This window comes from Hesperophylax consimilis, chromosome 4 (genome assembly GCF_061612785.1).
Source record: "Hesperophylax consimilis isolate HC1 chromosome 4, BYU_Hcon_1.0, whole genome shotgun sequence".
Classification (NCBI taxonomy): Eukaryota; Metazoa; Arthropoda; class Insecta; order Trichoptera; family Limnephilidae; genus Hesperophylax; species Hesperophylax consimilis.
In genome coordinates, this window is record NC_142839.1 from 37,637,527 (window position 1) to 37,652,124 (window position 14,598).

General features: G+C 33.3%; 1 protein-coding gene across 1 annotated transcript in view; it reads right to left on the minus strand.

The window, feature by feature from the left end:
- The window catches only part of LOC149424665 (venom dipeptidyl peptidase 4), a 136,453-nt gene that overhangs the window by 38,485 nt on the left and 83,370 nt on the right, over positions 1-14,598 (minus strand). Inside the window, exon 9 of the mRNA XM_089630914.1 lies at positions 1,087-1,331. Within this exon, the coding sequence (XP_089487040.1) occupies positions 1,087-1,331 (245 nt within the window). The remainder of the gene's footprint in view (positions 1-1,086; positions 1,332-14,598) is intronic.

Genomic DNA, 14,598 nt, shown 5'->3' on the forward strand with positions numbered 1-14,598 from the left:
TAACAAATAATTATAAGCAATAATTAGTCGCCTGAAATATCAATACAAATTGAAAATATCTCCCGAGTAAAAATAAATACCACCAACGGGTTCAATTCCCGTTGACGCCATCTAGTGGGAAATTTAGCGCTAACAAAGCCTTTCCTACCAAAATAAAGTTGGTTGTTTACAGGTGAAAAAATATAATAAGCAGTAATTGTTGATAGAGGTACTAGTAAATATTGAATCATTTGGCGGGTTGGAAATAAGCCGACATAGCTCAGTGGTTTGAGAGCACCTGACCGGACATCAGAAGGTACGGGTTCAATTCCCGTTGTTGGCATTTATTTTTACTCGGGAGATATTTTCAATTTGTATTGATATTCCAGGCGACTAATTATTGCTTATAATTATTTGTTACAATTTATACCTTGTGAAAAATTCACAAAGACTCATCTTAAATGAGTTACTTTAAAAAATTTATACTTTCTCTACAAAATCAGATTTCACATGTTTCTAGTGGATAATGTTGAAGAAATATTTAAGCGAATTCCTTTTTTTTAAACGTTTTAATAAAAATAAATCTCATAGAAAAATAGGAATACCACAAACTTACGAGAAATAGAAACCAATTTAAAACTGAAGTGCGCTGTTTTAAAGACCAAATAAACACTTACTTACTTACTTAAATATTTTTAAATAATAAACATGTATTAATAAAGCAATATAAATATCATGTACAAAATAAAATAAGAATCGTTGCTCACTCACGTTGCTGCACAGGAGCTCCTATTTTCCGATAAGGGATACAATAATATATACTTTATCATAAAATAATGCCCATAATGCCAAGAATGAACAATGCCAAAAAAGGGCAAGTATGCCCCTAAATGTAATATTTAGTCAAGTAAATGTGTAAAATGTAACTTATTTTCATGTTAAAATGAAAATAAAAAATATAGCAGCAGCTCAGACAGATTTTCTTTGTATGGTAGAGATTGTGAAAGTCGCATTGTGAAAGGGGGAAAATCGTGGGTTTGTACTGGAAGATATATTATCAGAAAAATATAAAAATGTATGTTATAAAAAAGATTCATTGGTGCTTACATTAGTCCAAGATCTTGATTCCATCCCACAACGGAGATAACCGTCTTCTGGCCTGCTGAGACAGCCTGGGGCCCAGGGCTGGGAGAGCCATCGGCCCCCCTGATGTACTGCGCCAGGTGAAACCACTCGCCCAGGCTGCCGTCTCCCGCGGGCAGGGGGACGATGTCCAGGAAGATCTTGCCATCGTTGGAGAACAGCGGGGTGGTCACATCGATCCAGCCTTGCGGCTCCTCGCGAATTACTTCCTGTAACAAAATTAATTATTAGTACTGTGATAGTTCGAGCTACGTAGCGTAGATGGCTCTGGTGCTGATAGCCCATATTATCAGTTTGTAAAATTCTACAAGAGATGTCTCTAGTAAATAGGTTCGCCCCTCCAGTTTATAATCAACGGGAGCTAGCAGTTAGGCTTCTTGAGACGTATAGAGATTTTGAGAACAGAACAGAGAGTCTACAGTCACGTTCCCAAATATAAGAGTTTCTTGTCAAATAACCAAAGTTTTATGCTTTAAAAAAGACTTTTTTATTTTACAATATCCGTTCACAACATATTTAAAATTTTAAAATTTCTTACTAAAGCTTTACGATTTATGTGATATTATTTATTAAAATAATTCAAAGAACGTGAAACAGATAAATCACAGTGGAGAAAGACCCCGACAATCGAATTGGGAACCTATCCACTATCTGGGAGGAAGGCGTATTCTCTCTCATCTGTATTTCGTTAGTAATACTAACTTACGCCAAATTATTAGTTTTAATACAGGATCAGTAAGTTAGTGTCCAAATCTTCCGCTAGCTCAAGTCCTCTATCATTTTCCCGAAAATGGCGTTTTAGAAAACCGATACTATACCGATAACCGTTAGAAGATGTAGCAAGGATGAAAGAGGCTAAAAAGGCTTCTCTATAAGAAGACAGCAGGACGAATGAATTATTGGAGGCTTTGGCTGGATGGTGTGAACGCCAACACTTAGATAAAAGGAACTGAAGTAGTGAAGGTTTTAACAAAGCGGCGACAAGGATTTTCCACGGTAACTAGCACTGCTGACGGTGATAATTTTTTTCTCTGTATTATATGTGGTCATTTAATTAGTACATGTTAACAAGATGTGAATCTGTGAGTTTTATTATTAGTTTTTTAACATGTCCTGCTGAAAGGTATGCTTTTTGATAATACCTGTGTAAATAGGGATGGTTGCAAAACGTGAAGGTCATACAAAATTGCTGCGGTTGGCAATCGACTCTATTCATGCGGAAAATTTCCTGAATATTAAGCATAAAATTATGCAATATTTTAACAAGCATACTGCATGGATTGCATACACATGTTATTATTCAGGGTTTCACACAGCTGTAGGCATATATTTCGGTGTATGAGGATTTGATTATCTGTTTGCAAATGATCAATGATAAATGCAAACTGTTGAGTGGTTACGATTGTTGTCTACAAATCCTTAGATCGCGGGTTCAAATCCCGGAATGTGCAAGTAAACTTTGTTTGATTATATTGTGTTATTTTCACAATATTTAAGATAATATAGCATAGACGTGGAGTCTTGAGTACATGATAATGATGGTCATTTGTATGGTTCCAGATCAGCGCATATATATTATTATGTTCGAGTATATTGTATGTAAAGAATTAATATTTTAAATGGTTTAATAGATTAATCATTACTATGGTTTTCATAGTATCACACCCCGTGTGTACGGAATATGTGGAGACGTTGGGCAATTTTCTATACTTATGCAAATCTGTAATGAAATGGTTCGAGCATGATATCGGCTAATACAACAGAACCAAGGAAATCGCCGATTTTCCAAAATGCGCATCTGAATAACTGTAAAGTAAAATTTAAATTCCGACCTAGCTAAAATATAATTTCTTCGCCAAAAGTTGCACGTAATAATAAGCCGAGTGCTGTCGAGTTTCGGTTTCGGCCCTCCGACTCTCGACTCGCGAGAATTCAAGAAGCCTGAAATGTTTATCCTCCAGAAAAAGGAAAATAAATTTAAAGATGCATTTCTCCGGCGAAAATATTGGAACCCCAAATGCAAGAACTTGGCTGAGTTACAAGACGTCTTCAAGGAGCGCAAGGAAGAAACGCGCACATTATTTACTAACTATTTCAGATAAATAATATTTTTACCATTAAAATGCAACAAAGTCGAAATGCAGTCATGAATAATTGTTAAAAAATCATAAATCATAAAGATTTAGGTGTCATTATGTAAATTTAGTAACACACTGTGACCGAAAACTCGTAGTACTAGTGAGAAAATTCATCACATTTGGTGCCGATTTTATGGAATAACTTTTTTGATTTGAGCTTCCGATTTCGAGTAAAACGAGTTCGAAGTTGAAATATAGGTCAAAAAAATCGTGCGCAAAAGTGTTAATGTCATCTGTTTAGTGTATTTTAAAATACGACAAAGCGCAGACCTGGATCCAAGCGTTGTTTTAACCCTTTCGCTTACAAAATAAATGTAAAATAGTTTTATAAAATCGAAATGCTCAGATAAAAAAAAAATTTTTTTTGGGTTCCTGTGTGAAGCAGATGCGCCAGTTTTCCGCTAGTACTACGAGTTTCCGGACACCGTGTATACGTTAATATTACTCCAATGAAACACACATTATAATACTTCTGTTGGTATGATTTCCGTGGGAAAAACCCTCAATCTAATTTTTGGTCCCTTTCGACATTGAGAGAACTCTTCGCCCTTATTATAATGTATTGTTTTTTGTGAAAAAGGGTATTTTGTTCAAATTTGGATTTATTTCATTGCAGAAATTTTGAGACTAACTACCATATGTATTCCTCTCTGCCCAGAATACTAATGGAGGTAAATAATTGTGCCGAGTCAGTGGATATTTTTAATTTATGACTTAACAAATAAATTCAGAATTCCGTTACTGAGGCAATTCAGCTATGTCAAATACTTATAATTATTAACTATGTTTAATTACGAACTATATAATTATAATAACTGTAATTAACGTAGGTCGAAGACTATGGAATAATAGTGAGAGTAGGTATTTCTATTTCCATTTTGACCGTCTACCAGTTATACTTTATAAATAATATAACTGTCGTCTCAGAATAAAATTTTAATGTACCTTTCACTGAACAAAAACACAGATTTCAATAGCTATCTACACTATTCAAATGTAAATAAATTAATTCAATAAACTAGTACCTATCACTAGCCTGCGAACTGGCCGACAATAACAATGAAGTTACTAGCAATACATCATAAATTATTATAAGTAAGTATGTAAAATACAAGGTGTGTAAAATTGGGAAACAATGACGAAATTCACGCTGCGTTAAAATAACAGATCGGAAATTGGTCAAATAAGCAGTAACAATAATTCCGCCTTCTTCTGTATCTCTACACTGCTCGTTGTCAACTAATTCTCTATCTGTCTACAGCATTAATTTCAAAGCACAATGACATTACTTTTGCCCCACCTTGCATATCACATTACGAGTTTTTCTATCCAGTATTTGTACATTATCGTACACAACGCGACATTAAAATATCTCTTCATCATGTGAATGACAGATTTGATTAGATATGTAAGGGACATGAAACATTTAAACTTTTCTGTTTGGACAATAAAAATAAAATTTATAAAAAGTGACTTAGCTTGTTTCTTACTTGTGCACTTCTTTTTTTCTCCTTTGCGATGCATAACGCACGACTAATCCCTACAGTAAAGTTACATTAGCTCGAACGAACAAAATAGAAATGAACGAACTAAATAGAGAAATAAAGATCTTCACAACATTTTTTTATAACCTACTAGCTGACGTTTACCCGGCGTTGCTCGGGGTTATAAATGGCTTCGAGTAAAGTTTCGAGGTTGTGAATTCTAGTGTACCTGAAAACTGGGTCTATTTTTAAGGCGGAAATAATATAATTCAAAAGAATTGAAAAAAAATTACTTTTAATAAGTTTGGGTTTCACTTGATCGCGCCACATTATTATCGGGCATCCCCGACTTTCACCATTTACAACTTTTTTATTTTATTTAACTTCCGATTTAGTTGTCAGGGTTAAATCTTCCCCTTACCCTTCCACTCACTTTTCCACAAATTATCATCTAGTCAATCAACATTATGTAAGTGCATTATATTAGCAAAATAAATACAAAACAATACAAGAACAACACGTCAATTCACCAGAGATCAAATGGGAAAATAATTCACCGACTCCAGATATTTTCATATCAGAGGGTTCGGCTCGGTAGAACTTCTAACAGGGCCTATAAATCCTACTGATCCCTCAACATAAATATTTAAAAAATCTTTTGTTATCCTACATGTATTCAAAATGACCGACTTTTGCATCTTTATATATAATTTTTTTGATAGATCTAATACGCCTAAATTTTTAATTAGAGAGCTAGGTATAATGCCAGTAGCCGAAATAACGAATGGTAATATTTTTATAGTCTGAGAATGCCAAATTCTTTTTATTTCATTTCCTAAATCTGTGTATTTTCTTATTTTTTCACAGATTTTTGAATATTACAAGAATTTAGAATAGCGACATCAATGATATAAGTTATTTTTTTAATTTTGTCATGTAAAACTATATCGGGTCTATTATGACTAATCGCTCGGTCTGTTAGTATAGTTTTATCATATTTTTATCATATTACATTATTATTATTAAAAAAACTACACTAGTATATCGACATTTATTCGACTCCGTATCTCATTCCAGTTCAGAGATGATGCATTACGTCTTCTTCGGGCGTCCCCGACTTCTCCTACCATTCAAACCAATCTCTAAACACTTATGACACTAATAAGAACTAATATTCAAATTTGCAGTGAAATCGTTACAGTATTTTTTGAGCTATAGTGGACAGAAAAAGAACCATAAACTGAAACAAGCTGGATATTTATTATATGTATCACTGAAAAACCTCCAACTTTAACTGCAAAAATGATAATTATATTCACATAACAAAAACACGACAAGAACGGCAATTCAAAATAATTTATTTGAATAGATTTTTTTTATTTACTAAATTGGTACTTATTTATCAAGAATTCAGACTATCCCGTGATTTTTATACAAACCACTCATTATGAACTCACCCGTAGGGAGAGCTATGTACTTCCTTAATGATGTGGATCAAAAAAAAATCTTCATTTTTCATCTCCGATAGCGCATTTACGGGGTTTTCGGCATTGCAAAACAATACAATTATAATTTATATTACTAAAATCTGTAATGTTACAATAAAAATTATCAACTGAATACCAAATAAAATAAATAAATAATTTTAGTTAACTATGATATTTGGATGATTTGTACAGCTCTGTTTTTGTGAAAAATCACCTGAAGTGCGCAGTACAATTTCATAATATTTTTGTACAATAATTTATCTTATTACTAAGCATAGACTAGACAAACTATTGTCAATTTATGGCTTACATATTGCATCCACGGGTTCGTTGAACACTAATACAAAACTATATGTACAATAAATTTGTACAGGTAGATAATATACTAGACCAGGGGTGTCCAAACTAGATGGGACCCAGGGCCAATAAAAAAGACTAAATACATTGGTGGGCCGCAAAATATTTATAAAAATAAAATACTGGTAATAATACGTAATATCGTTATTTTATTATCTACTTTTTCATTAATTTGTCTTTTACAATTCTGTCAACATCAACCTCAATACTAGTGGTAGCTAGGCGCAGTGCATGTTTAAGTGAAGTATCTGTCAATGAAGACCTGTATTTCGATTTAATAAACTTCATTGTTGAATATGCACTTTCACAAAGGTAGGTACTGCCCATCATCGAGCCCATTTTTTGCCCGAAATTCGTCAGTTTCGGGAAACGTTCAGCGAGGAGCTTAAAAAAATCAATTCCTGTTTCCGGACTTTTTTTTGAAGTCGGTTAAAAAAAGGTTCAATGGGCCGCAATAATCTAAACCGCGGGCCGCATGCGGCCCGCGGGCCGTGGTTTGGACAGCCCTGTACTAGACCATACTTACCTGGGAGGTCACTTGAGATTAACATTTTTCATTCGTTATTACTAATTAGAGAAATTTATATTCTGTTCGCACGCAGAGGACATAATTGGAACACGTGTAAATAGAAATGCTTTTATTAATTCTGGTATCAATTTTATTAATGTATATTTATATTCTTTAATGAGCGAGAGAAAAAGCAACTCTTATGTTGGGCAGTACAAAAGTACAAGGATTTGTATAGAATTTATCTTACAATGTGTGATTCGTCCCTTGGAATGAGAGAGATTGATAAGCACATAGATGCTTCAAGTTCAAGTTGAAAGATAATATCATTTATTCTGAATTTTAAATATGGGATCGGCAAAAAACACGTATAAGTTGGGCCCCAAGTCCCAACAGTCAAATGGTTAAAGGCTTTGTCCCGGTAAGATAGTAGATTAAGATGGTAAGATACTAGATAAAGATGGTAAGATATTAGATTAAGATGGTAAGATACTAGATTAAGATGGTAAGATAGTAGATTAAGATGGTAAGATACTAGAATAAGATGCTAAGATAGTAGATAAATATGATAAGATAGTAGATTAAGATGGTAAGAAGTAGATTAAGATGGTAAGATACTAGATTAAGATGGTAAGATAGTAGATAAAGATGATAAGATGGTAGATTAAGTTGGAAAGTCAGCAGATTAAGATGGTAAGAGAGTAGATTAAGATGGTTAGATGATAGAATAATATGGTAAGAGAGTAAATTAAGGTGGTAAGATACTAGATTAAGATGGTAAGATAGTAGATTATGATGGTAAGATAGCAGAATAAGATGATAAGATAATATTTTTAGATGTTAATATGGTAGATTAAGATGGTAAGATAGTAGATTAAGATGGATAGACTGTTGATAAAGATGGTAAGATAGTAGATTGAGATGGTAATATAGTTGATTAAGATGGTAAGATAGTAGATTATGATGGTAAGATAGCAGAATAAGATGATAAGATAATATTTTTAGATGTTAATATGGTAGATTAAGATGGTAAGATAGTAGATTAAGATGGATAGACTGTTGATAAAGATGGTAAGATAGTAGATAAATATGATAAGATAGTAGATTAAGATGGTAAGAAGTAGATTAAGATGGTAAGATACAAGATTAAGATGTTAAGATAGTAGATAAAAATGATGAAATAGTAGATTAAGATGGTAAGATAGTAGATTAAGATGGTAAGATAGTAGATTAAGATGGTAAGATAGTAGATTAAGATGGTAAGATAGCAGAATAAGATGAAAAGATAATAGTTTAAGATGGTAATATGGTAGATTAAGATGGTAAGATACTAGATTATGATGGTAAGATAGTATATTCAGATGGTAAGGGAGTAGATTAAGATGGTAAGATAGTATATGGTAATACAATAGATTAAGATGATAAGATAATAGTTTAAGATGGTAATATGGTAGATTAAGATGGTAATATAGTAGATTAAGATGATAAGATAGTAGATTCAGATGGTAAGGGAGTAGATTAAGATGGTAAGATACTGGATTAAGATGTTAAGTAAGTTGATAAAAATGATAAGATAGTAGATTAAAACGGTAAGATAGAAGATTAAGGTGGTAAAAGAGTAGATTAAGATGGTAAGATAGTAGATTAAGATGGTAAGATACTCGATTAAGATGGTGATATAGCAGATTAAGATGATAAGATAATAGTTTAAGGTGTTAGGATAGTAGATAATGATGGTAATATAGTAGGTTAAGATGGTAAGATACAAGATTAAGATGTTAAGATAGTAGATAAAAATGATGAAATAGTAGATTAAGATGGTAAGATAGTAGATTAAGATGGTAAGATAGTAGATCAAGATGGTAAGATACTAGATTAAGATGGTTAGAGATTAGATTAAGGTGGTAAGATAGCAGATTAAGATTATAAGATAATAGTTTTAGATGATAATATGGTAGATTAAGATGGTAATATGGTCGATTAAGATGGTAGGATAGTAGATTAAGATGGTAAGACTGTTGATAAAGATGGTAAGATAGTAGATTGAGATGGTAATATAGTTGATTAAGATGGTAAGATAGTAGATTAAGATGGTAAGATAGTAGATTCAGATGGTAAGATACTAGATTCAGATGGTAATATAGTAGATTAAGATGGTAAGATTGCAGATTAAGATGATAAGATAATAGTTTTAGATGGTAATATGGTAGATTAAGATGGTAAGGTAGTAGATTCAGATATAAAGATAGTAGATTAAGATGGTAAGATAGTAGATTAAGATGGTAAGATAGTAGATAAAGATGATAAGATAGTAGATTAAGATAGTAAGATAGTAGATTAAGATGGTAAGATAGTAGATTAAGATGGTAAGATACTAAATTAAGATGGTAAGATAGTAGATTAAAACGGTGTGAATGTAGATTAAGATGATAAGATGGTATATTAAGATGGTAAGATAGTAGATTCTGAGTTCGATTCCCAGTTGAGACCATTATCTTTTCATTTTTCTGTGTCTTTTTCATTTTAATGTTTCGTTTAGATTTATTTTTTTCATATTCTTCTTCCATGATATATTACATGGATGGGTATAATATAGAAGAATATGTTCAAAAGTTATGAAAGAAAGTTGTTACATTTATATATAAAATTAAACTTTCAATATTTGTTGTTTATTGCAAAAATTATCATATGTTTGGTTTTTTTTTCTACTGAAAAGAATAAGTGTGGTGATTATTTTGGTTGGCTCGCAAGCCGGCTCATTTTTAATGATATTTCACAACCACGTTACATAAGTACCTACAAATTTAAACAATACAGATCTTAACTTCAGAGGTTAAAGAAATTATTTCCATTATCGAAATTGTTTTTTATTTTTTTTATTTTATATAGTCATTTATATATTTAGCATAAACAGCAATTATTTACAATATTAGACCATGTTCCATTAATTCTAGTCATTAATTCAATTTTGCACCTAATCAATATATTTATAAATGACAAAGAAATATAAAGTATAAACACGATAAGGGATTATAAAATGTTATAAAAACAATTAAAGACAGTTAGTAGTAATACAGTTTTCGCATGATTATAATAAAAGCAGTAAATAAACCTAAGATTATAGGATTATTTCACAATATAAAAAATTAAGTTTTCAGTTTAGTAAGTTGCATTTTATATGTTTTCAAGTTACACTTGAAAATTTTTACGTCTCGTAATGCATTGTGAGTTTTACAGATACGTCATATTAAAGAGTTTTGCGCATATTTGGCTTTACAGTGTGGTGCTCTAAATAAGTCGTTCGATCTGGTGTTGTGTTCAGGGCAACGAAATGCAATCTTTTCTAGCAGATATGATGAATCAACAAGACTGTTAATGATTTTGTATAAAAATAGGGCATCAGAAATTTTTCTGCGTTTATATAAAGCGGTAGGGTCAAACCGATGATCGCTAAAGCGATACGATAGGCGTAAATTTGGATTGGATATTTTATAATGTATGTTTGATATTGAGGATTCCAAATGACTGAGGCATACTCGAGTTGTGACCTTACATATGTCGTATATAGCAGAATTAGTGTGTGTGCTATAATGAAAGGCTTTGTAATGCGTATAATAAATCCCAATTGTTTATAAGCTTTGTCTAAAATATGTTTAATATGATCCTTAAATAACATTTTAGAATCTAGCAGTACTCCAAGATCTCTGATTGATTCTACTCTTTGTAGGGGTACATGGTTTAATTTGTAAGAATAATTAATCGGCTGTTTTTTACGTGTAAATGTAATAACTTAGACTTTTGTTTATTTAGATAAAGTTCATTGATATCGCAATATTGTTTAATTTTGCTAACGTCTTCTTGTAACAGGTTGCAGTACGTATGTTGTATATATTGTATGTACCTATGTTTAAATTTTCTCATAAAAATTATGGCATTACCAATTTTTTATTATTCGTGATACAACGGAAACTCTTCCATCAGTGAATTGAAAACAAAGTAATTTGGACAAGCTCAGATTTAATGTATATTTTCTCTCGTTAAAAAGCAATATCAGCCGGTCTTAAAGCTCTTGAAAATCAAATATCAGCTTCATTGCCATGATTCTTATTTAATTAACGTTTTTACTCCGAGACATAAAAGTTTATTAATTCTGTGGACCACAATGTTCTTGAAATTCAATGGCTTTTCAGATAATCATGATGGAAACTGCAGCGTGTTCCGAAACGTCGCGTCCTATAAATAAATACCAAAATTAAATAAAACGTTAGACAAAAGGCTAAAAGGCCAGTCGTGTCACGAAATATTGGTAGAACTTTCACAAGACTTGAATAATATTGATTAAGGACGGGTTTTTTCGGAGAATCTGAACAATTCATCAAATTTCAACGTTAATTTTCAAGTTCTGTGATAGACTTTTTCAAGTTCTGTTTTTATTTCAGTTTTGTCAAGCAACTAGCCTACAATTATATAAAAACAGAACTTGAATAAATCTTTCACAGAACCTGAAAATGAAATTTGAAATTTGATGAATTGTTCAAATTTTCCGAAACAACCCGTCCTTAGACTTGAATAAAAGATTCTATCTGTAACTACGGTTCAATGAAATCTAGAATTTTTGTTTTGAATTTAAGTCCCATTTTGAAAATTGGATGTCTGTATTTGGAGAATTCAGACAAGCGATAAAGTACCTACCTTTTATAAAATATTTTTAACAGAAAATTATTTTTGATTTCCGTTTCAAAATTGGAATAGATTTATCTAAAATTCAGGATTTCCCCTTTTATGTTTTATATTAAGGTGAGACACGAAAAATTAGGTTCCACTTTTTTTCCTCAAATTAATCATTCTTTAGTGCCGAACGATCGGAAATTACCGATTTAATTAATTGTGGAACATTTTTTTACGAGATATCAATAAGCAATAGCACCTCTGCGACTATTCACGGGTAAGAGGCAGAAATTATTATAAAATGAATAGAATATGAAATATAATGTTCATATTTTAATTAATAGAGTGTATAAAGTACAAAAATAAAACTATAATAATATGATATTGAAATAAACTCCGCTGGCTTCACGTGGATAGGAAAAATAGTATTATAAGGTTGCAAAAAGTTTTTTCTAATATCCTACCTTACACAGGCGTGCATTACCATTTATGCACATAAACACTGCCTACCCCACCTCCTCACTCACATAAAATATTAATATTATCAATAATTATAAAATTATTTCAAGAATCAATCTACGAATCGCAACGCCTCTCACACTCCAGTGAAATGCAGAAACTGAGTGTGAAAAATGACGCACGTGTCATATTGAAATGTGGACAGTACTCAACACATATAATTTGCATGTGTACGCAATGCGCGTTCAAGGGAAGACTCGTTTCTGTTATTCACGGAAAAGGCCATGCCTCTCGGTACAAATAATGTGTATGTGTACGCAATGCGCGTTCAAGGAAAGACTCGTTTCTGTTATTCACGGAAAAGGCCATGCCTCTCGGTACAAATAATGTGTATGTGTACGCAATGCGCGTTCAAGGGAAGACTCGTTTCTGTTATTCACGGAAAAGGCCATACCTCTCGGTACAAATAATGTGTATGTGTACGCAATGCGCGTTCAAGGAAAGACTCGTTTCTGTTATTCACGGAAAAGGCCATGCCTCTCGGTACAAATAATGTGTATGTGTACGCAATGCGCGTTCAAGGAAAGACTCGTTTCTGTTATTCACGGAAAAGGCCATGCCTCTCGGTACAAATAATGTGTACGTGTACGCAATGCGCGTTCAAGGAAAGACTCGTTTCTGTTATTCACGGAAAAGGCCATGCCTCTCGGTACAAATAATGTGTATGTGTACGCAATGCGCGTTCAAGGAAAGACTCGTTTCTGTTATTCACGGAAAAGGCCATGCCTCTCGGTACAAATAATGTGTATGTGTACGCAATGCGCGTTCAAGGGAAGACTCGTTTCTGTTATTCACGGAAAAGGCCATGCCTCTCGGTACAAATAATGTGTATGTGTACGCAATGCGCGTTCAAGGGAAGACTCGTTTCTGTTATTCACGGAAAAGGCCATACCTCTCGGTACAAATAATGTGTATGTGTACGCAATGCGCGTTCAAGGAAAGACTCGTTTCTGTTATTCACGGAAAAGGCCATGCCTCTCGGTACAAATAATGTGTATGTGTACGCAATGCGCGTTCAAGGAAAGACTCGTTTCTGTTATTCACGGAAAAGGCCATGCCTCTCGGTACAAATAATGTGTACGTGTACGCAATGCGCGTTCAAGGAAAGACTCGTTTCTGTTATTCACGGAAAAGGCCATGCCTCTCGGTACAAATAATGTGTATGTGTACGCAATGCGCGTTCAAGGGAAGACTCGTTTCTGTTATTCACGGAAAAGGCCATGCCTCTTGGTACAAATAATGTGTATGTGTACGCAATGCGCGTTCAAGGGAAGACTAGTTTCTGTTATTCACGGAAAAGGCCATACCTCTCGGTACAAATAATGTGTATGTGTACGCAATGCGCGTTCAAGGAAAGACTCGTTTCTGTTATTCACGGAAAAGGCCATGCCTCTCGGTACAAATAATGTGTAAGTGTACGCAATGCGCGTTCAAGGAAAGACTCGTTTCTGTTATTCACGGAAAAGGCCATGCCTCTCGGTACAAATAATGTGTACGTGTACGCAATGCGCGTTCAAGGAAAGACTCGTTTCTGTTATTCACGGAAAAGGCCATGCCTCTCGGTACAAATAATGTGTATGTGTACGCAATGCGCGTTCAAGGGAAGACTCGTTTCTGTTATTCACGGAAAAGGCCATACCTCTCGGTACAAATAATGTGTATGTGTACGCAATGCGCGTTCAAGGAAAGACTCGTTTCTGTTATTCACGGAAAAGGCCATGCCTCTCGATACAAATAATGTGTATATGTACGCAATGCGCGTTCAAGGGAAGACTCGTTTCTGTTATTCACGGAAAAGGCCATGCCTCTCGATACAAATAATGTGTATATGTACGCAATGCGCGTTCAAGGGAAGACTCGTTTCTGTTATTCACGGAAAAGGCCATGCCTCTCGGTACAAATAATGTGTATGTGTGCGCAATGCGCGTTCAAGGGAAGACTTGTTTGACTGTTAGTGTCAATATGTATTGTATGATGCAGCAATCGGTGCCATCTCTTCGTGCCTCTATTAATTAGTACAACTTTACTAACGATAGGATTATCACATTATGTTGACTTTATGGTAAGAGCTTATATGGAAAATGATCGATTAATTGGCTTTAATACGCATAAATGAATCAGTTCTTTGCTTATTTGCAGAGCTTGTAATCCAATAATGAAAATTTCGAAGTAAATTAAAGTGAAAATTCTAGACAATAAACAACTCGCCCACACTAACAAAACAACAGAACTTAATTAGAACTTTCACAGAACTTGAAAATTGATGAATTGTTCAAATTCGCCTACATCTGATTTTTTAAAACTCTGCATAAAGC